Source organism: Clinocottus analis, unplaced genomic scaffold, assembly GCF_023055335.1.
Source record: "Clinocottus analis isolate CAN_PGR_092001 unplaced genomic scaffold, fCliAna1.0.p SCAF_2, whole genome shotgun sequence".
In the NCBI taxonomy this organism is placed as follows: Eukaryota; Metazoa; Chordata; class Actinopteri; order Perciformes; family Cottidae; genus Clinocottus; species Clinocottus analis.
The window spans coordinates 20,928,704-20,950,741 of NW_027175931.1; the positions used below are offsets into that span (position 1 = coordinate 20,928,704).

General features: G+C 41.6%; 2 protein-coding genes across 11 annotated transcripts in view; both read left to right on the top strand.

Annotated features, from left to right (window-relative positions):
• Positions 1 to 6,604, top strand: part of frya (furry homolog a (Drosophila)) — a 47,638-nt gene extending 41,034 nt beyond the window's left edge. For 5 of the 9 annotated variants that reach the window (XM_068584203.1, XM_068584204.1, XM_068584200.1 and 2 more), the window contains exons 52-61: positions 1,188 to 1,388; positions 2,226 to 2,369; positions 3,200 to 3,652; positions 3,974 to 4,123; positions 4,212 to 4,310; positions 4,409 to 4,492; positions 5,541 to 5,558; positions 5,831 to 5,941; positions 6,036 to 6,241; positions 6,339 to 6,604. In XM_068584203.1, coding sequence (XP_068440304.1) covers positions 1,188 to 1,388; positions 2,226 to 2,369; positions 3,200 to 3,652; positions 3,974 to 4,123; positions 4,212 to 4,310; positions 4,409 to 4,492; positions 5,541 to 5,558; positions 5,831 to 5,941; positions 6,036 to 6,241; positions 6,339 to 6,597 — 1,725 coding nt within the window. In that variant the 3' untranslated portion in view covers positions 6,598 to 6,604. The remainder of the gene's footprint in view (positions 1 to 1,187; positions 1,389 to 2,225; positions 2,370 to 3,199; positions 3,653 to 3,973; positions 4,124 to 4,211; positions 4,311 to 4,408; positions 4,493 to 5,540; positions 5,559 to 5,830; positions 5,942 to 6,035; positions 6,242 to 6,338) is intronic. The other 4 variants (XM_068584198.1, XM_068584207.1, XM_068584205.1 and 1 more) reach the window with 2 other exon arrangements.
• Positions 6,605 to 8,380: 1,776 nt separating this feature from the next.
• On the top strand, positions 8,381 to 21,731 carry brca2 (BRCA2 DNA repair associated). Of its 2 annotated transcripts, XM_068584533.1 has the most exons (27): positions 8,381 to 8,508; positions 8,859 to 8,970; positions 9,224 to 9,445; positions 9,647 to 9,710; positions 9,937 to 9,980; positions 10,083 to 10,111; positions 10,237 to 10,348; positions 10,428 to 10,483; positions 10,937 to 11,027; positions 11,162 to 11,827; positions 11,929 to 16,275; positions 16,514 to 16,612; positions 16,699 to 16,768; positions 16,853 to 17,346; positions 17,428 to 17,618; positions 17,718 to 17,905; positions 18,046 to 18,216; positions 18,474 to 18,846; positions 18,953 to 19,108; positions 19,197 to 19,344; positions 19,418 to 19,530; positions 19,621 to 19,819; positions 19,921 to 20,087; positions 20,211 to 20,349; positions 20,436 to 20,692; positions 21,111 to 21,254; positions 21,332 to 21,731. In XM_068584533.1, the coding sequence occupies exons 1-27, from the start codon at positions 8,470 to 8,472 to the stop codon at positions 21,704 to 21,706; spliced, it is 9,066 nt and encodes a 3,021-aa protein (XP_068440634.1). In that variant the 5' UTR covers positions 8,381 to 8,469; the 3' UTR covers positions 21,707 to 21,731. The 2 variants fall into 2 exon arrangements, with proteins under 2 accessions (XP_068440634.1, XP_068440635.1); XM_068584534.1 differs by lacking the exons at positions 19,197 to 19,344; positions 19,418 to 19,530; positions 19,621 to 19,819; ... (3 more) ...; positions 21,111 to 21,254; positions 21,332 to 21,731 and having other exon boundaries at positions 18,474 to 18,648; positions 18,741 to 18,846; positions 18,953 to 19,088.
• Positions 21,732 to 22,038: the final 307 nt, after the last annotated feature.

A 22,038-nucleotide genomic window follows, 5' to 3' on the forward strand; every position in this document is an offset into this window, starting at 1 on the left:
CTCAGTTGTATCTCAACTCCATAGCACTGTAAATGTAACTGCAGATGGGACGTTATCTTCCTCTACAGACACAGTCAAATAAACTGTGTTCAGTTTCGGCTATTCCCATGTGTAAAGTTTGTTATTTGATAAGTTCATGCACTTTACATTTCTATTAGTTTACCTGGAAGAGAAGAATATCAGACTCTTTAATCAGTTTTGTCAATTTACACATAAACCAAATGCTGATGATATACACATTGTTGTTCACGTTGTTTGCAGCAATAACGTTGCTCTTACTGGTTCAATTTGACGTCACTCATGTTGCATTGTTCAATTATGAATATCTCTTTGTTTTATTTTGGTACTTTTTAGTCAAGCTCAAAAACCACAGTAACATCTTGGCACTTTCAGCAAATGGATGCTGTGGGAATAACACATCTCTGTGTATCCAAAGACTGCAGACTTCGCACACTGGAAAACAGTGTCAGCTGTTCTCCCTGTTCCTGCTTGAAATTCAAACGGACTGAAAACTAAACATAAAAGTGTGATAGTTGCCAGAGGTGCAACACTGACCGTCTTTAAGTTAATGGCACCACGAGTCAAATGAAAGTTTGAAAGTTTAGTTTACCAGATACAAACTTTGTTTTTGATCACACATGGTTTATTTTAAAAGAACACTATGAGAGCAGAGTCAAAGCCTCTGTTTCTATCAGTGGTAGGCATCCGGCTGATCGCCACAGGAACTCTCCCTTGTCGAATCTGTTGATGTGGAGCTTTGGTGGAATGTGGAAGTTGGCTAAGGGCAGCTGAAAAGTCACTCCGCATTTTAAACAAGAAACAGACACACCCGGGAGCTAAAGATCTGTAAATATTTAAGTCCGACAGTATCAGAGTGTTTTACAGCCCACATATCTCTGCCTGTTTCCTCGTCATCGAGGCTGTTTTGCTTGTAGTTTGAGGAAACTCTCTTTGTGAGGAGTCATTGCTCTCGTATTCCCTTCATTGTTAGCTATGAGGGGGGAAAATCTCCCTCAGAGACGACCCCCCCCCACCCCCCACACACACACCCCTCCCTGAACCGGCACTGCATGGTTGCGTAAATGTGTGTATACGGTGTGTTTTTGTGTGTGCATGTGTTCGTGTTGGATCGTGCTTCACTTCTTCTTGGAACCGACTTGGTAACTCAACGTTGCTGTTTGTCGCAGGGAGAGACGATGGACAACTTCAACTGGGGTGTGCGGAGACGCTCCATGGACAGTCTGGACCGGAGTGACCTGCAGCCCCTTGAGGAGAGTCAGCTGTCCAGCAGCATGCCCAGCCTCAGCAAGATCACCCACGAAGACTCAGACGAGTCGTCTGAGGAGGATTCCCTCATTGCCAGCCATATGCTCTCCCAATCACAACTCGTGAGTTCACTTCCATTTGTTTGTAGATTCACAGAGTATCTACAAGTCTTGAAAAGTCCTAAAAACATTGTAATTAGCTACAAAATTAAAAAGGCTTTGAAGGTATTAAAATGATTGAATTTCCTTTTTAGGGGAGATAATTAACCAACAGGTGTTCAGTCATTTTATGTGGCGTACATCATTATATTTTAATTTAAAATATCTCAAAAGTTCTGACATTCTACTTGTTAAACCCTGCAGAAAGGATTTTATCAGTATTATGATATTGATTTTAACCATAAACCCAAACAAGCAAAACATATTGGTTGATGAAAGTAATTTTGGGCATTCAGAGGATAAATAATTTTTATCTCGGGAAATTCATGAGCTCTCCTCTTCTGCCACCCTCAGGTTATTTTCAACTTTGCACACAAGACATCTCATGAGACCTTTCAACATTAACAGCTTTTCCAACCACAGGACCACATTTATTAATCCCTGAAAATAGGGGAAAAAATAATAGAAATTGTTTGCCCAACATAACCTGCAGTCTCCAGGACATGTGAGCAGAGCGTTCAATTTTTGCATCATCATCTGTGACCGTAGTCCTCTTGCAATATTAGCTGAAGTTTGTGGAAAGCGTGTCCAAACGGCTGTGATCCCTCTCCTCTCTTGTTCCTGATTGGTTAGCTCGTCTACCATTTTCTTTGCTAACAGCTAATTCAGGAATGTTGACTTTGCAGTGTGACAGTTGCTTTGAGCTCTGTCTTTTTTTTCTGTTTCTAACAAAACATTCCTGTTTGTTAGGAAAATTACTTTGAGTAGATTTTGACAGATTTGACTGTGTCTCTCTTGCAGATGGTCAGCCTCTCTCCAACAGCAGAGATCAGTAACAGGAACTCCCCCTCTGCCTTTTTTGATACATCCTCAGCTGATTCAACTCCCCTGAACACCAAAAATCCTAGTTTCGATGTCCAACTGCCAGAGGACTCGAAGCAGCGGGTGAATAAGGGCTTCAGAGTGTCTGAGATACTGGGAACTACTAATTCCTATCGCAACTCCATACTTGAGTTCTTCACTAACTTTGCCAAATAGGGAGCTATTCCATTGCATCTTTTCCTGTGAAGTGTCTTGGATGTTTTATGTGCTTTGGGTTCAGTCTATGTAAAGTATTATTTTGTGGCGCTGTGACATTTCTACATTCCCCCCTCTTCAGAGTAGTGCATGCGCCGGCCTTTTCTTGATATTTCATTGGTTGCATGCTGAAAGAGAATGAACTAAAAGCCGCAAGCAGACAATCTATAACGCTTTGGGCTATGGGCTAGTTTGTGCCTTATTTTAATCGTGGCAGTGTTAGGGGGTCGTAGCCAGCAATAGAGGAAAAACAAATCTCTTTCTTTCTGTGTCTGTCTGTTTAAGGCAATGTGTATACCTATTGCTCCTGTGTGGGTGGCTCTAAGCAACAACTAAAAACTCTTGGCATGTGGGAGGTCAAGAAAGGTTTACACATTGCCTGCCCCAAAACAAGAGTGTGCTGGGCCACAAATGCTGGCTTAATGAAATTATTTTATAATCTTTTTGATTGGCCCAATTTATGCACCCTAAATTTACCAAATAAAAGAGAACAGCACAAGGAGTGTCCATAGGGTCCCACGCCAAGGTTAGTGTACCCATTTTACCCATGCATTTATCTGTATAATGATGAAGTCTAACATAGGGAACACATTTCAGTTCATTATAACCTTCACTGCATGCTGTCTTAGTGTTTGTTCATGGCTAGTTAACGTTGCCAGTTGCTGAGAAAGCACGTGTCCTGCCTGTGTTCTTTTTAGCATGAGGTGTCACAAGAGGATGAAGACGCCAATGTCCACGAAGACGACCTATCTCTCTCCATCAGTGAACTACCCCTGGACTTTCACTGTGGAGACAGTTTGATATTAGACATGGTTCACATTGATTACAAAGGAGAACTTGACCTTGACAGCTGCGAGCCCAGGTACTTTATTTTTTCCAATGGCAAACAATGTTCTAAAAAAAAAAAAAAAGACATTGATGAAAGAGCTTTCTGTCCACTCAGTCTCGCCGAGGAGGAGAGAGACGACATGCTGGATTCCCGATCGTCACCGCCGCCGTCTCCCTTCTTCTCCGCCATCCTCGCGGCTTTCCAACCGGCGGTGTGCGATGATGCAGAGGAGGCCTGGAGAAGTCACATCAACCAGCTCGTGTCTGACTCAGACGGATCCTGTGCAGTCTACACTTTTCATGTGTTTTCTTCACTGTTTCAGGTAGTACACCATGGCCTTGTAACCAGCATTGCCCCGCATGAGCCTGGTCCAACTGAATAAATAAACTGAAAGGCTGACAGGATTAGTTATGTGGCTGATTAACCTTTGGATTCCTTTCAGACAACATCTGCATGTTTACAAATAGAGGGCACCCAGTGGATGCTTTCAGCTTGAAAATCTTCAGAGGTTCATTAACCAGATGTTGTTCACTTCACTGACCAAAGCTGACAATGGGGAATTTCAGAGGGAATAAGGTCCCTTATATGGACTAGGAGTGGCTTTGACAGTATTACAACCAGCCTTTTTATTCCTGCTTTGCAGAATATCCAAATCAAATTTTGTTCGTTGACCTGTGATGCTGTGAGTTACCTTGGCGATGGCTTGAGAGGATTGGGATCAAAGTTTATAAGGTCTTCTCAGATGCTGACATCATGCTCAAAGTGCCCAACACTATTTATTGATGCAGACACGGTGAGTAACCTGATACTTTTTTTTATTAACAGAATGACATGTTAGCCGTAGATGAACAAATTCAACAACAAAAACTCTATTTTCACAGATTATGTCTTATGGTTTCCTGGAAAAAATGAAATTCAGCGTGTTGGAACTTCAAGAGTATCTGGATACTTACAACAACAGAAAAGAGGCAGCTCTTACAGTAAGGACATTCAATATCGTGACCTCCAGTCTGGATGACACGTGTATGTTGTCACCGAGTTGTTAATGTTGTGATTCTGTGGTCTCTGTTACCCACAGTGGTTGAGTAACTGCAAAGCCACCTTTCCCAGAAGTGCTGAGGGCAGCGTGATAACAAGTCAACCAGCGGAGCACAAGGACAAGGTAAAACCTTTTTCTATGGTAAAACCTTACCATTTTAGGAATTTGAGCTATAACTCTGACATGCTGTCACATCAAATGAGTGATAAAAAGAAATATTGGTTTAGTTCTGTTTAATGCATCCAGCCAATGTGCAAACACACAAAGGGCTGAATGAATGTAATGAAAAAAGCTTCTGCATGAATGGATTTACGAAAATGACTGGGAAATAGATTTCACTTCAACAGACTTTTCATGCTGTACTCTCTGCATTACGATTACTGTGGTACTTTAGCTCTGTGAGTGTTACCTCTAATTTTCTCACACAAGTTTTTGACAACCTTGAGTTGCCGCATGTCACATCAATTACCTCATTCCAATGTGCATTGTGATCATTTTCAGCTCTGCTGAGCATGTGGCCGAGGCCTCTTCAGTTGCATTTGATATAGCAGTAAACAATTACGCTCACTTCGAAACTGAGGGAGGGAAACAGCTAAATGGGAAGTTTTGCTCCTAAACTTTGTAGTTAATTGCTAAGAGATTCCCACCAAAGTGAGTGCGATTGTACTAATTAACTGGCCAAATTGTTACTTTGCTTGCCGGTTTTTCTTGGCTTTTTTTAATTAAAGGTGCCCTTTGGAGTTTTCTTGTAAACAAAAGTTATGATTATGTTCAGTAAAAACAAAGTGTGTACATCTCCTTCCTCATTAAACATTTGCATTTCTGGTAAAATACCTGCAGATATTGTAACCCCATCAGAAGGAAAGAGTCCTTATGGGTGTGGACAAGATAAACGAAACAGGGACCCACCCAAAAAAGCACTTTGCTAGCGCTTCTCGAGGTCAAAAACTCCACAGGGATCCTTTAATTCATGGTGACTGCAAGCCCTTCCTTTCTGTTGAATTTTACAGATACACTGACCCTCACTTTTCTCCCTCTTTGCATGCTAATAAAACCTGTGCTAATACGTTTCACCCACTTCCACTTTGAAAAAGTGCAGAGTTGCATGCCCTTGTTTTGATTCTCTGTTTTCCCTACCTCTTTTCTGTCCTGTATCATGCTTGCTTTGTAGCAAATGGAATCTCTGGCTGTAAGTTGGAATGACTTGTTCCTCTTTGTTTTTTCAAATGATCTTTTCGGTTTTCAGCTCACTTTAAACCTATTTTCAGCACTGCAAAAGTACTCTATATAACTGCAGCAGGTCTGACTTCAATTTACAAATAGTTCACCGGTAGCTTTAGGGGAGTGTATTATCCACCAAATGCAGAACCATACCCAATAAAGTATTGATTAAAAAACATAAGAAATAGAAACCTACCTCAGTGGCCCTTTGCCAACAAACCCCTTTTCTCTTACTTTCAGCAACTGGAGCTCTGTCAAAGACTCTACAAACTCCACTTCCAGCTGTTGCTGCTTTTTCAGTCCTACTGTAAGCTGATCGAACAGGTCCATGCAATAAGCTCCATTCCCGAGGTAGGTACACAGTGCATCTGCTTGTCCTCTCTTTTTGGAACCACGACACTTACCTTCTGATGCAATATCGATGTAAATCCCTCTTAACTTTTAGCTGACAAATATGTCCCGAGAGCTAAACGAGTTGAAGAGCAACCTGAAAACCGCAGCAGCCTCCGTCACGAATGATGAGATTTCTGCGCCTGAGAGCTCCCGCTCTGAGCCCACCTTCAGGTCATCCGAGGCTGCCGTGCAGGCCATCCTCGAATGTCTGAAGAACAACGAGTTTCCGACGGCCATCCGCTACATTCGCGAGTGCAGGTGAGAAAAGGCTTGTTGGTTTTTTTTGTACTTGAGGAATGTGTGCCAGCAAAATATGTCCCCAGTGAAACGGATAACATTTCATTTTTTATTGCAGAACAATGTGGCCGAAAGACATCTTTGGCAGCCACTGTGAGGATGAGGTCCAGACTTTACTCAACATCTACTTCAGACATCAAACCTTGGGCCAGACGGGAACATTTGCTCTGGTTGGCTCAAAACAGGACCTGACAGAAATATCTGTCAAGCTGATGGAACTTAACGGGGAGATCCGGGACATGATCCGGCGTGCCCAAGGCTACCGAGCCATCACGGCGTTCCTTCCAGACTCCAGAGTTTCAGGCTCGACTCTTTGATGACGGCCTGACACCCGTTCCTGCACAGCAACCTGTCCCATGTCTAGCCGCTGGTCCTATTCGGGGCTGCTGCTATCGTCTCAGTGATTAACAAGCACTCGGCTCTCACCCGGGAATAACCAAACCCATGTTCCTCTTCCTGCTCGGAGCGCATCAGAATGTCATGAAGTCAGGTCATCAGATGTGCAGCAATACTGTTGTTTGTTTTTAGAAAGATGAGAAACTTTGCTGTTGCAGAGAAACATAGGCTTTTATTGCACTAATAATTGAAATTTTCACAAAGCGACCATTTGCTACTGAGGTCAACAACTTTCACGTTAACAAATGACATACCAAAGCTAAGTGATTTTCTTTCAGTTGCGTTGTTTTAATTGTCATGGGAAAATGTGCAATCCGACACAAAAGTGGAAGAATTTTACTGTATCCTGAAAGAATGTATTTGAATATCATAGCATTGGAAAACATAAACATTGTCAGTACAGAAAAAGGGAGGCTTCATTACTTGGTTAAAGTAGTGAGTGGGTCTTATGTGTGCATGTGTGTGTGTGTGTGTTTGTGTGGTGTGTGTGGGTGCTTGAGTGTGTGACATAAACCTTAAGACCATCACAGATGGAATTATGGATACTGATTTACAGAAATTGTTTGCATTTAACTACTTCAATATGCTGCAAAACTACTGTAACGTCTCCCAAACCTACACTACATGCTGCTGTGTTGGCTATTTGTTACATGAAACATCTTACTGTACCTTTTAACTGTGCAGCTTTTAGCGATTAGGTAAATTATCTAATATTATTTGCAGTAGAAAAAACATGCATTTATCAAACTAGATTTATAGAAACCAAACATTTTGTTTTATCTTTAAACCTGCCAAGCTTGCAAATGTAATGTACAATAAAGTGTAATAGTAATGTTTATGAACAAATACAAAAACTATTTTAACTGAATGATTGTACATAGTGCAATGGGGGCTTTGCTCAGACTCAGAAGATTGTATTTTTATGAACTTACAATTTGAGCTGCATGTTGAGGGAAAGAGATAGGTATTTATAAAGATCCCACAAGAACTGTTTGTGTAGCTTCTCGCCTTGTAAATACTACTGCCTTTGCAATGTACTGTACTTTGGTGTCCTGTACACTTATGTAACAGTAAAAAATAAAACCTACATTTGTTAACTATTGATTCATTTTGGGATTTGTATCATGTTGTTGTTAAATTAGTTTTTTCTTTTCATAAATTGGGATTTGATATAATCTGGATGTTACTGTTATTCAGAAATCACTGCCTGTTAGGTGTAAGATTTAAAACACCTATGGCAGCAGCATTCATACGCAGGACAGGAGGCAAAGATGTGTAAAGAGCACATCCAAATAATGGAATATGAAGTTTGATATATATTGTTCTATTAGATTAGATATTAATTTATTAGGACATTTGCAGGATTACTATTAAAATAAAAAAAAAGTAATATAAATAACCTGTAAAACAGTAAAGAATACACAATAACAATATATATATACAGACAGATAAAATGTATGCATATTACACAGTTGAGGGGGTTAAAGTGACCAAAGTGTTATTAAAATACTGTGACTAATTCGAATATAATCGCCAACCACTATCACAAAACAACCTGACATCCATGTAATACTAGACCAATTGTTTTAAAAACATGTAAAATCTGTCTTTAGTCTCCAGTTTAATTTTAACAGGACTCTTATTTTGAAGTTAGACTTGAGTTCCGGTGTGCGACGCGCGAGGTTTGTTTTCCAAGCATAGCAAACCAGCTAGCTGGTTGACTGTTATGAAAACTTCTTTATCCTTTTAGATTGTGGTTTTGTGGATTGTCGTCAACATTATGTCAAGAGTTCATGACATTGAGACATAAAAGTCAACACTACCCCGTCATGGTAAATTTTTATTAATGTTTGCTTTAAAAGAAGTTACATTTATGTTTGCTGTCTGGTTTTTCTTTGTGAACGTGTGACTTTAGCAGTCAATGATGCAGTGGACTTAGGTTAGGCTAACCATGTGTTTTCTATGCGTTGGCAACCAGCTAAAACTTGTGTTATGGCTATGAATCTAACGTGAGCACACGTTATTCTATGTTTAACATTACGTACAGTGTTTCCTGACGTTCACGTAAGCTGATGAAGTTGATTAACGATAGCAGCTAATTAGCTAGCTACCCCGAGGAATGTATCGCTTCATTCAGCTGACAACTAAGTAACGTGGACTAAGATACGTTTCACATGTTTAGTCCGTCTACTCAGATGTGCCACATCGCAAACTGGAGGGGTTACTTCAATCACCAGGAATGGATTTAACCTCTATAAACATGTACGAGACGTATAAAGATGACATCTGGAAAGGTAAGACATCTCTGTTCTCGTCATAATAAAACAAACATTATAAGCTACTTAAGGAGTGTCCATGTTGCAGGACTGTAGTAATGCATTACATTGTACAGATGTTCCTAATAGTGTGTCTAATCCTTATATCCAGCAGCCTAATCAGATAATGGTGCTCTTTGTGCAATCACAAAAGACACAACATAATGTTCTGAATGTCAGAGGTTGTGTTCTCATTATTCTTCTTCATGACATTATTCATTTTCTGATATAGCGCTGGGACCCTTGGATCCCGACTGGTTTGAGGCACTGACATCTCAAATGTTGTCAGAGGGAAATGTCTCCGATCAAGAGGATCTGTGTGGGAACCAAGAGGCAAACTTTAAAGCTCCCTTCGACAAAACTGCAGTAGACAGTCAGCTGTTCTCAACCCCCAAAGTCTTCAGGCACAATCGAGTTGTGTCACCCGAAACTGAAGAGGAGCAGTCGTTCACTGGTGAACAACTTTATGTTTGATTAAAGTGTGACTGTGCTGCATGTATTTAAGTTATGTTCTGTTTAATACATGCCCTCATGCTAAGCACAAAAAGAATATGGATGTCTGCCTGGGACATTATAAATTGTTGTAAATTGTCTGCATTGAGAGTCTTTCTTGACGTTGCATCTAAAAATAATGTTTCTCTGTGGTACCACTTAGAAAAAGAAACATTGCCATGGACGACAACCCAAAGTCCATATTTGTTCCAGATGTCAAAAGAGAGGTGAGTGCAATATATATATATATATATATATATATATATATATATATATATATATATATATATATATATATATATGGAAAATAATTGTTTTTTGAGAAAATACTCACTAAAATATGAAATATATTCCTCTACATTGTTCATTCCGTATTTATGAAGATAATTTGGAAAGTATGTGAATTGTTACTGTTGTTGGCTGTTGTTGTGATGTCTATTGTGTTCTTCATAGGATCCCAGATGCAAATAATAGAGGTTTCCGTCATGATCGTTTTGGTGAGCTGTAAATTTATGTGTATTTCATCAGTTTGAATTACATCTGGAAAAGAAATATGTAATTATCTCTGGTTAATTTCTTTGCTTTTGTCACATGCACAGATCTGCTTCAGACCCCACTCAAATCCCCAGTAAGTGTAATTAAACGAACAGTGGTACTAGCTTCTTTTTTTTTTAGGAAATGTCAGCATGTAAATGTGGAGAAACAGATAACATTAAGGTTTCCGCTCTTTGTTTTGTTTTTTGAATGATATAGGTCAGCTATGACAAGCAAATATCTGAAAGTCTGGGAGCACAGCTTCATCCTGATATCTCATGGACCAGTTCTCTGAATACCCCACCAGCCATACCATCCACCCTCATTTTGTGTAAGCAAATGACACAACTGTTGTTAATTTGCTTCTAAATTGGGAATTGTTAAATAATTGTGTCTTCTCAATGTTATAGCTAAAAGTGATGACAGTCCCTGTCCAGTGAGTTTTTCTGCCGACACAAATGTTGTGGTGAGTACTCTGTCCAAACCCAAACATGCAAGAGATATATATCTCTACAATTTCTAGAATGGAGAAATAATAGATTTAGAATTCTGCTTATTCTATATTTCATGATTTGGAAAAGATAGACTATATTGACACTACAAATTATTCACTTCATATCATATGAAATGTCAATAAATAAAGGATCAAGATGAAGAAAAAAGGCAGGAAATGTTAATTGATCTATTTTATATTTCCATAACGCAACTGAATTTTCCAAGTTGTAAACAAAAACATCTAAACACGCACAGAAAACCGTCATCATAGCACACATAGGGAAACTACAGGTAGAGGAGCCATGTACTTATTCTAGGATTCTGACTCTAAATTGGAGGGTGCGGATCTTGTTTCTAGTGTACAGTAAATATGAGGAATAAGCTGGTGTGACAATTACATTGCTTCTGTTTCTGTCTCTCTCAGTTTGTACGGAAGCTTTTCCCCTCTCTGTCAAATGCATCCAGAGTTGGAGTGCTGTCACCCAAAAACAAAGACGTATCTACCGTCCTCCCAGGTACGGTGTTTTTTCATTACAGTATGCTTGTATCTAAGATGGGCCTGTAGCTCTGAATATGAATTACAAAACATTTCCCGTTGCACAGACTTTTAGATGCAACATTATACTGATAGCTTGTCTGTAATCAACAGGCGTTAATTCCCCTGAGGCGGTTCATCATCCAGAGTCCCACGACTCCCCCCAGAGTTCACTGAATCAGAGTGACCTAGTTTGGAAACAGACACTACCAGATGCTATTGAGGATGGAGAAATTCGCAGAACAGTAGCAGGTGTTGTTGATGGAGCTGAAAATGTTCTTTCGATGTTTTTCACCAACAGTAACTCAGCACTGAGGAAAGTGAAAACTGACAAAATCAAAAGAAAGCCCATCATTTCAACAAAAGAACATGGCTGCAGCTCTACGGATGTCTCATCAACAAACAATGCTGCATCCAGAGACCAGAGAGCAGTTGATCAGGAACCTGGCAGGCTTCCCTCACCCCCACCGGTGAAAACTGTAGATAGTGGAATCACCCAGTGGTCTCCGTTAAATTTATCTGAACTCCCACCTTGTACTGTGACTACTACTTGCCATAATAATAGTCCTGCTGTGGAAATCAAGATTTCAACAGAACAACTGCACCATGGCTCTGACTCTGGGCAGCTTTTATCGAGGCCACTAGTGAAACACACAGACTTTGGATTTGTCAAGAAAAAGAGAAAATTTGTTTACAGTGTTGAGACTCCAAAACTGCAAGTTCAAGGAGAAGAAACGCAGGGTCGGAGGATAGATTCATCACGATCAGTTCCAGATTCTGGTAATATTAGGTGTAATAATGTGATAGATTATGTATTAACTTAACAATAACTCTACTATAACTGAATGTATCTTTTTTTTCTCTTCATGATGCTTTTTCAGGACAAGAGGTTAATGTGAAGCTGTTGAAAGCCCCAGATGAAGCAGACTGTTGCAGTGTCGGGATAAATGAGATGCAAAAACAGGGAAATCTCGCTGACGTAAATCTACGTCCTTCTTTACAACCAAAAGTCCAGGATCTTGACATGTCGCAGCTTTGCAAAGATTTTGCACAAGATTTCAGTCAAATGTCCGAACCCTGTAAACTGAGTAAAGTAGCAGAGGATACTCCTGGAAACGGCTTTTCTCCATCGACTTGTCTGTCAGCCATGAAACGAGCTAAGCAGAAAGCAATGCAAGCAAACCTTTACCATGACTGTGATGGCGGCGATGACAGAAGACAGATTTCTACCGCTCATCAAAGTAACCTAATCCATGAGACAACAATAAGTGACAGTGGATTCCAGTCTGCTATTGCAGATAGCGCACATGGGACTGCACCATCGTTTGTTCTTCCCAGCTCAGAGATCAAAGGTCTACAGTGGACCGATAAACAAAGGCCCGCTCCTGTCACATCTGCAAATAATGGCAACGAAAAAGCCCGATTGGATGATATTTTACAAGCAGCCGAAACAGATGCCAAGCGGTCCAGCGCAATCAGGGAAAGCCAGACACTCGGCCCTGGCAGCGAGAGTGAGCTGCACATAGAGAGCGCATCAGCCCGACGGCCCAGTTGTGAGAAAGAAGCTGTCGATAGCATTAATTGCATTTCACTTAATGGTCAAGCTCGTGGCAATCTGCCAGGGAAAAGAGTTTCACATCCTTCCGTCCATCCATCAGGATTCACAACCGCTTCAAATAAGGGTGTACACATTTCTTCAGCCAACCTGCAAAGAGCCAAGCATCTCTTTGCTGAGACTGAAGGGGAAAGAACTTCAAGTGACCAGCCCAACAAAGATGAGAGGAGCGTGAGTCACGGATCAGTGAATTATCCAACCACTAACGCAAACCAGCCATTTTCTTCACGTGAAACAAATGAGAATATCCGTTGCCAGTTAACAGCTTCACAAAGAGCTGATGTAACTGAGCTGTGCACTCTCTTGGAAGAAGCAGATAGCCAGTTTGAATTCACACAGTTTAAAACGGAAAAGCCGAATCAAAACTGTCAGGATAATGCCGCCTCTCCCCCAAAAGTTGACAAAGAACTTGACCCAGATTTTCTTTCGGGTATTGATTTTGATGACAGTTTTAGTTCAGAAGCTGAAAAGCACCTGTTAATAACTGTGATGCCGGACAAAATGACCACCTCCGATGGTAAAACAAACTGTGAAACATCTAATTCCACAAGCGCAGTCCAAAAAGAAAATGCCACTCCTAAAGAGGCGTCTTCCGCTTCAAAGCCCATCTCCGAAGGCAGTGAAAGTGTTATGTCAGCTGAACCCAAAAGTCTTGACGGAGCTGGGCACGAGCTGAAGAACAAAACTCCTTTAATGCTTGGGGCGGGATTTAAGACCGCAGGAGGAAATGTTTTGAGAGTCTCTAAAAAGTGTCTGAGCAAAGCCAAAGCTTTGTTTGCAGATTTGGAGGAGAATCTTGTGACGAGTCGAGCGCCACCGGACAAGCAAAGCAGCGAAACCAATGCTAGAAGGCAGTTTAGGTGCAGTGTTGATAATCCCACTTATAACTTTCAGCATCATAAAGAGGATGATTCTACAATCACAGGTTGTGATGGCGATACTGAGGGGGGGGTTCAAGGCCGTTTTTCCAACACAAACAGACGGGTCACAGGCATTCAAGATGGAAAGGCTGCAAAAAGTTTAATACACAGCAAAAGGGACACAACCGCGTGTCAAAGTGGGTTCCAGATGGCCAGTGGAAAAGGGATTTCGGTTTCAGCAAAAGCTATGCAAGAGGCAGAGGCTCTCTTTAGGGACTGTGATGCAATTGACTGTAACGCTGACAAAAAGAGCGTAGACGCCTTGCCTGGAAGTGTCGGTCATGAGGAAACCCTTCCAAAATGTGAAATTCAAGGCATGAAAGCAAACTGGTCCAAAGAATCAGTCAGTGAGTTTGAAGATGTGAATGCAGGACCAGCTGTGCGCCAAACAGAGGTGGTACAGCATAAAGAGGAGACAAAAACGCTGGCTTTAACAAATGCCCCCTCTTCCCATGAAAAGCCGTATTGGACTGCAAAGGCACTTTCATCTCTCTCATGTACAACATCAAAGAATATTGGCTCTTCTACCAACCATGCATTGAGTAATGGTGGTGGATTTTGTACAGCCAGTGGGAACAAAGTGTCCATGTCAGCTGATGCACTGAACAAAGCAGAGCGTCTCTTGAATGACATTCCTACACTTGAGGACGAGGACAAGCAACTTAAAAGAAAAGGGGATGCTTTAAGAACCGGCCATCTCTGCAATCCAATTCAAGATGTACCACTTAAAAGTGGTGGATTTCAGACCGCCAGTAGCAAAGGAGTGGCCAATTCATCTGCAGCTCTCAAGAAAGGAAAGTTGTTGAGTGAATGTGATGAAGTTGAGGATAAAGTCTTTGTAAAACCAACCCATTCTAACATGCCAGTTCCTGGTCCAACACCCAGGAATAGTGGATTTCTTGCAGCCAGTGGGAAGCGAGTTGCAATTTCAGCTGAGGCCCTCCAGAAGGCAAAAGCTCTCTTCAGGGACATCAGTTTCAATGCAGAGACCCCAGCTGTTCCAGACACAAGGAACAACAACAACAAGACACAAGACAATGCTGAAGTTGCAGAGAAAATACATTGTGGGTTCTCAACTGCAGGGGGCGCAAAAGTCCACGTGTCAAAGACAAATCTGCAGGAAGCAAAAAACCTTTTGACAGAATTCGATGATGGTTGCATCTCAGCAGAAGCAATGCAAGAAGCGGATGCTTTCTTCAAGAACTGTGACATTATGGATGGTTACGACGACATGTCAGTCGAACAGAAAAAAAGTGTAGCACCTGCCTGCGGAAGTGGCAGCGAGAAGAAAAAGCTTTCAAGATGTGAAGAAGATCAGAGGTTGAAAATAAACGTATCTGAAGAGCTTGGAAGGGGACACGCTGAATTAGTTGGAAACCATGAAAAAATGCTGCATCCTGATGATTTAAAGATTCACAAAGGTGCTTTTAAGAAGACATCGGATGTTTCCAACGCGGTTGCTTTACATGGAAACCCATCTTCGATGACAAAGACCCTTCCTCCCCCGTTGTGCACAACATCAAAGAACATTAGTTCCTCTGCCATGAATGAATTGAGCAAAGGTGGTGGATTCTGTACAGGCAGCGGGAAAAAAGTATCTGTGTCTGATGGCGCAATGGCAAAAGCAAAGTCTCTGTTGAATGAAAGTGCTTCATTTAAGGACCCAAACAAAACACTGAAACAAAAAGAAAACACTTTTCCACCACAGAACGGTGGGTTTCAAACCGCCAGTGGCAAAGGAGTTTCTTTTTCATCTGCAGCCCTAAAGAAAGCAAAAACTCTGTTCTGTGAAATTGATGACGTTGAGGATAAAATCTTTGTACAACCAAGCCCTTCTAAAATGCTAGTCCCTGGTCCAACACTCAGGAATAGTGGATTTCTTGCAGCCAGTGGGAAGCAAGTTGCATTTTCCTCTGAGGCCCTGCAGAAAGCAAAAGCTCTCTTTAGTGACATCAGTTTCAATGCAGAGACCCCAGCTGTTCCAGACACAAGGAACAACGACAAGACACAAGACAATGCTGAAGTTGCAGAGAAAATACATTGTGGGTTCTCAACTGCAGGCGGCGCAAAAGTCCACGTGTCAAAGCGAAATCTATTGGAAGCAAAAAACCTTTTGACAGAATTTGCCGATGTTGAATGTCATGATTCAAACTCAACAAGCCCACGTGGCATCCGTAAATCAGATCTATCAAAAGTGAAAAGTGTGAAAATATCTTGTAATCCCTCCACAGTCGGTGACATGGACATGTTTAGTGCCCCTCAAGTAGTTAAATCATTATCCTCTTTGCAAGATTATGACGCTGAAAATGAATCTCCTCAACGTGCAAGCGTATCCGGTTGCATTTTTATCAAAGACCAGGCCCACGCAGAAGCATTTAGGGTAAATGAAGGCCAAATTACCCCAGCAGTGTTGGATTATAAAATACAGCAGACAAGCAGCAGACAGGGATCCAAGGTCAAAAGGCCACAGGTGTCTTCAGCTCTGAACTTCCAGTCACTTAACCTAAGCGGCTGCACTGAAACCCAGCAGAAGTTGTTCGCCCAGGAAGCTCTGGACTGCACCAAGGCTTTGTTAGAGGACGAAGGTCTCGCGAGCCAAAGTCTCTCAATGACTTTAGAAAATGCCACCCACGGATCTGTAGTGGAGCCACATGGGACAGGGAAAAGATCCAGAGAGGATCCGGATATTATTGGTAAGATTTTGTTATCGCTGCACAGATTGTCTCAAAATCTTATTGAATCTGAATTATTTGCTCACAAAGTTGTTTCACTGGATAATCACATTTACGTATATTGTTCTCCTTTTCAAATAAACCATAATTTTGAAATGAACGATAAGGCTTCTATATTACTAGCCGTAAGATGTGATGCTCTGTTACAAGCAGGACTGTTAATCACTAAGGGTTTCATTTCTGTCATGAAATATTGTAGGTCAGCCTCCGCTGAAAAGACGATTACTGGAAGAATTCGACAGAACTGTTGATGGTCCAAGAAGTTCAACACTCCATCCGGAAAAAAGTTCTCCAAATGGTAAATCACTAGCACTGTAACTGTCAGGTCAAGAATACTTATTTTGGCTTACGAGTCAATTGAATGGTATTTGTTTCTTAATGAAGGTGTAATGAAAGACAGAAGGATTTTCAAGTACAGCGTCTCTCTCCATCCAAACATCACGAGGCCACACACGTAAGTGGCGTGTGATTCCTTGACCATGTTTTCAAGCAGCTGACACTGGTTTCAGCTTCTTGTGACGAATTGTTTTTGTTGCAGCAATGGAAACGGCTATGTGGAAACCCGATTACAAAATACAACACCAACACGACACTCAACCCCAGAAGAAAGCAGATCAGCACACTCGGGGAAGCCAGCGTTTGTTCCTCCTTTCCTCACGAACACAAAGACGGAGAGTCGTAGGAATACAATGCTCAAGGACAACATAAGAACACCTTCTGCTTTTGTTCCTCCTTTCAAAAAACCTTTTGTCCAGGAGAGCTTTGCTAAACCAGAGGTGGAGGGAAAGGAGGATAAACATCACAATCTCTTTGTCACACCCTTCAACAGAAACACTTATGTACCCCCCACACACAAAAAACAAAGTGCTTCAGAAATAACTGCTGATAAAAGCAAAGACATTGAGACAGTGGCCTTGGCTCACAATATAAATGATAATCTAATACATAATGAAAACCTCCCGGTTGGCTGTGGATCAGAGGACTCTGCTGCAGATACATCACATGTGGAGGATAGATTGTCCAGATGCCAAGGTGCAGAAAGCTTTTTGGACAAAGCACTGTAATTAACCCTGCATACCATAGGTAAACTGATGATGTGTTTATGGTCCACAGACGTATTTCAGAATCTTCAGAATGTAGAGCTGGCACGAGATATGCAAGACATGAGGATCAGGAAAAAGAAGCGCCAGACCATTCGACCGTTGCCGGGAAGTTTGTTTCTCACCAAAACCTCAGGAGTGACAAGAATATCATTAAAGGCTGCAGTAAATGGAATGCCTCCTGCAAAATACTCTCCAAAACAGGCAAGGCCAGAACTGTGTTGTCTGTAGATTCTGTTGTATTTGGGTCTAAAAGAAATCACCGTCACATATGAAGCTTTTTGGCATGTTCTTGTTCTTCAGCTGTACGGGCACGGAGTTCATCAGCACGTTTGTGAGATCTCCGGTGAGACTGCAGAATCGTTTCGCTTCCATTTGAAGCAGTTCATCAAACGGGAAGCTTTTCCAGGCGGAGGTGGTGTTCAGCTTGCTGATGGAGGATGGCTGATCCCTTCCAAGGATGGGACTGCGGGGAAAGAGGAGTTTTATAGGTATTATTGCTTTTTAGTTGAGTATAAATCCGGCTTTGTAATATTGAGCCTAATTTTTGTGAAACGAGGTGGGTTTTAGTGTTTTTTTTTCAAATGCAGGCTGATTGTACTGAATATTATATTTTTCTGACTGTCCACAGAGCATTATGTGACACCCCAGGTGTGGATCCTAAACTGATCAGTGAGGGTTGGGTGGACAATCACTACCGATGGGTTGTATGGAAGCAGGCATGCATGGAAAGATCATTTCCAGAAACAATGGGCGGCCTCTGTCTCACCCCAGAGCAGGTTCTCCTGCAGCTGAAGTACAGGTGGGTGGGATTATAGCATATTTTAGTTTAATGTGTTCCTGTTGTTGAAGTAAATGTGCTCATGTTTAACAAGACAGATGTTGTTGCACATTATGTGCAAATTGCATTTTACATTTTATAAGCATTTAATTTAAAAAAAAACCTACAAATTATTATTACATTATTTTGTATTCATGCAATCAAGGTAATCCAATGTGTTTTATGTATTAAATGTTTACCTTTAAAATGTCATTTTGATTAAATGCCTCTTATGTCAGATATGATGTTGAGGTGGACAACAGCCGCAGGCCGGCTCTGAGAAAGATCACGGAAAAGGACGACTCGGCAGCCAAAACCCTCGTCCTCTGTGTCTGCGGGGTCGTCTCCAGGGGTCACTCCCCGAGCAGACGGAGCTTCAATGACACCAAGACTCCACAAGGTGCCGATGCCAAGGTAGAAAATCCATCTGCGGTCGTGTGGCTGACAGACGGATGGTATGCCATTAAAGCCCAGCTGGATGAACCTTTGACCGCCATGCTTCACAGCGGTCGAGTGGCTGTCGGTGGCAAATTGATCATCCACGGGGCTCAGCTGGTGGGAGCGCAAGAAGCTTGCCCCCCTCTGGAGGCACCTAACTCTCTCATGTTAAAGGTACTTTAAAAGGGAGTTGAGCACAAGTTATTCTATTTCTCTGCGAGGCAATCATAGAAATTGGCTTATTTATGGTATTAACGCTGATTCTGATTCTTTTGTTCAGATTTGCGCTAATAGCACCAGACCCACACGATGGGACACAAAACTGGGATTTCACAAGGATCCACGGCCATTCCTCCTTCCTCTGTCCTGTTTGTACAGGAGTGGAGGTCCAGTAGGATGCGTGGACATTATCATACTGAGAAGCTACCCCATACAGGTTGGTTTAGTCTTGCATTGATATTGTTACTGCTACACCTGTAACTTCATCATGGCCCCTTTGACTTTCTGTGTGTCATATTGTCCAGTGGATGGAGAGGAAACCAGATGGAGGGATTGTCTTCCGATCTGTTCGCGCCGAAGAGAAGGAGGCCAGACGACACAACGGCCACAAACAAAAAGCTATGGAGATCCTATTCGCCAAGATTCAAGACGGATTTGAAAAGGAGGACAAAGGTAGATATTGTGATTCCATCGGCTTGGGTACAGATTGAAATGGGATTTGTTTGAACAGAATGATCATCTTCAGGTAATGACAAACCTCAAAGTAGAAGACGGACGATCAGTCGTCAGGGTATCGAAAGTCTTCAAACTGGAGAGGAGCTCTATGAAGCAGTGGGGGAAGACCCAGCCTACCTTGAGGTGAGAAGAAATTTACCTTACAGATTGTTCCCATAATATCTCTTATTAACAGAGCTATGATTGCATGTCTATTTTACTTGCATGTCCAAGGCTCATCTGAGTGAACAGCAGATGGAGACTCTCAGCACCTACAGGTGTTCTCTGATGGAGAAGAGGCAGGCTGAACTGCAGGATCGCTACCGACGAGCTTTAGAAAGCGCAGAAGACAGTGAAGGTAGCTGTCCCAAGCGAGACGTTACACCTGTGTGGAGACTCTGTGTGGCTGACTCCATGGACCAACACGGCAGCGGTGTGTTATTTTTTATTTATTTTAGTTGTACTAGGGTTGTAAATACTATTGTGTTTTTAAAAAAAATACTGGTTTAAGATGATGTGTTTTTCTTTTTTTAGTTTACCAGTTGAACCTTTGGCGACCCACCTCGGATCTTCAGTCCTTACTGAAGGAAGGCTGTCGATACAAGGTCTATAATCTCACTACTTCGGATGGAAAGAAACATGGAGGGAGCACAGCTGTTCAGCTGACTGGGTCAAAGAAAACACAATTTCAGCACCTACAGGTACTGTGGAAACAAACTCTATTGACTCAGTGACCATGTTGAATTGTAGATATTTAGAGTATTTATAAAGTCAGACAGATAATGGAAATAATTTCAACTAAGTAATACTTGTATGACATACAGGCTCCTCAGGAATGGTTATCAACACGTTTTCAACCGAGGGTCTCTGCCCGTTTTGTGGATCTTCAAAACCCAGAATTCCAGTCGCTGTGTGCAGAAGTTGATCTCACAGGATATGTCATCAGTATCATAGACGGACAGGGTCGGTTTTTGTTTTTCCTTCTTCCAGTTTCTGCCACAACTACAGTATATTGTTTACTAAATGATTGTTTGTGCTTTTGAACACAGGTTTCTCTCCTGCATTGTATATGGCTGATGGGAGACTCAACTTTGTTAAAGTGCGCTGTTTCAGCAGCTTTGCTCAATCTGGCTTGGAGGATTTGGTAAAATTACGTGTCCAGTTGGCTCTGAGCAACCTGCAGCTGAGGGGTCAGTCCATATCACCCACTCCTGTTGTGTACGCTGGAGATCTGACCATCTTCTCAACAAACCCCAAGGAAGGTCATCTCCAAGAATCACTCAGCCGAAACAAAAACATGGTCCAGGTACAGTAGTAAAATCTTGAATCTTACTAACTTGGCGGCTTGCACAAAACAAGTTGTGCTGAACCGCATTGGAAATGCATTTGTTGAAAATAAGCTGTATTTAAAAAGTTTTAGTCTGTGCCTTTCATTATGACCTTTAACATGTATTACATACCTTTATTTCACAATTGGAAAGAGATAAACTAACTTTAATCAGCATTCTATAAAGCACAGATACAAAACTCTGCTTACAGACACATGACTATTACAGTATAATAGTACAGTGCAAGTGCTGAAATCTGATATTGACTAAGGAACTGACGAAGAATGCTTATAAGGGCTCATGCTTTCTTGTCTTATTTTTCTCCCAGCCTTCGTTTGGAGACAATAAAATTTTGTCAAATATGGAAAGGACATAACTTATGTTTTATGTTTTCAGAGTCAAGAAAACTTCTTTCTAATTGCTGAGGAGAAGTTGTCACATTTAGTCAGATCTGATAGCCTGAGGTCCATCTCCTCTCCAGCTCTGCAAACACAAACCACAGCGTGTAAAACGGTCAGAAGACAAGACACAAAAACCACAGTGAGTTCATGTACTTGCTCTTTGATCCATTTGCGCTCATGACCACTTAAAAAATAAAAATGTGTCTTTTTATAAAGGGGACTCCTCAGCAGCTGGTCCGAAGCCTTGGATCTTTCACACCCGTCAGCAGGAAACCTCCTGGAGCAAACTGTTCGACAGAGAAAGACCCTATCAGCACGAAGAGGAGAAAAGCTGTGGACTATCTGTCTCGTATCCCGTCTCCACCACCCCTGCTCCATCTGGGCTCAGAGGCTTCCCCATGTGTAAATAAGACATTCAACCCCCCTCGGAGGTCTTGGACACCAAGCACTTTAAACACCGCACAGACTCCAGCTCGCAAACCTGTCAATTCCCCAGTGGAGGATGAATGGGTGAATGACGAGGAACTGGCTATGATCGATACTCAGGGATTGCATGATGGGGATTTACTGCAGGAACATAAGACTGTATGATGCCAAGCACACTACAACTTTTAAAACACTGTACGAATAAAAGAATGTAAAGTCTGCTGAACATGTTTTGTGGTTGTTTTTTGCTACTTCGGAAACATGTAATTCCTCATCTTTACAATAGTTAAGTTTCTAAATAGTAAGAAGTAGTTTGTAATTCATGAAACTCCAAAATGACCAAATGCAGAACAATTTTATGTTTTAAATCAATTTAAAAACTTTGATTATAAGTGCAATTATAGACAACTCACAAATTCTCATTTGTAGTAAGATTCTTTATAATTTTAGGTGATATTTTTGTTTTTAAAAGGACAACTACGGGGAGATGAAGCAGC

What these genes read in the sequence shown, in the direction of transcription:
- brca2 (XM_068584533.1), top strand. Translation starts at nt 8,470, where the DNA reads ATGACATTGAGACATAAAAGTCAACACTACCCCGTCATG. An exon ending in AGACCCCACTCAAATCCCCA is followed by an intron (nt 10,112 to 10,236) that starts GTAAGTGTAATT and finishes TGAATGATATAG; the next exon opens with GTCAGCTATGACAAGCAAAT. An exon ending in AAGACCCAGCCTACCTTGAG is followed by an intron (nt 19,531 to 19,620) that starts GTGAGAAGAAAT and finishes TGCATGTCCAAG; the next exon opens with GCTCATCTGAGTGAACAGCA.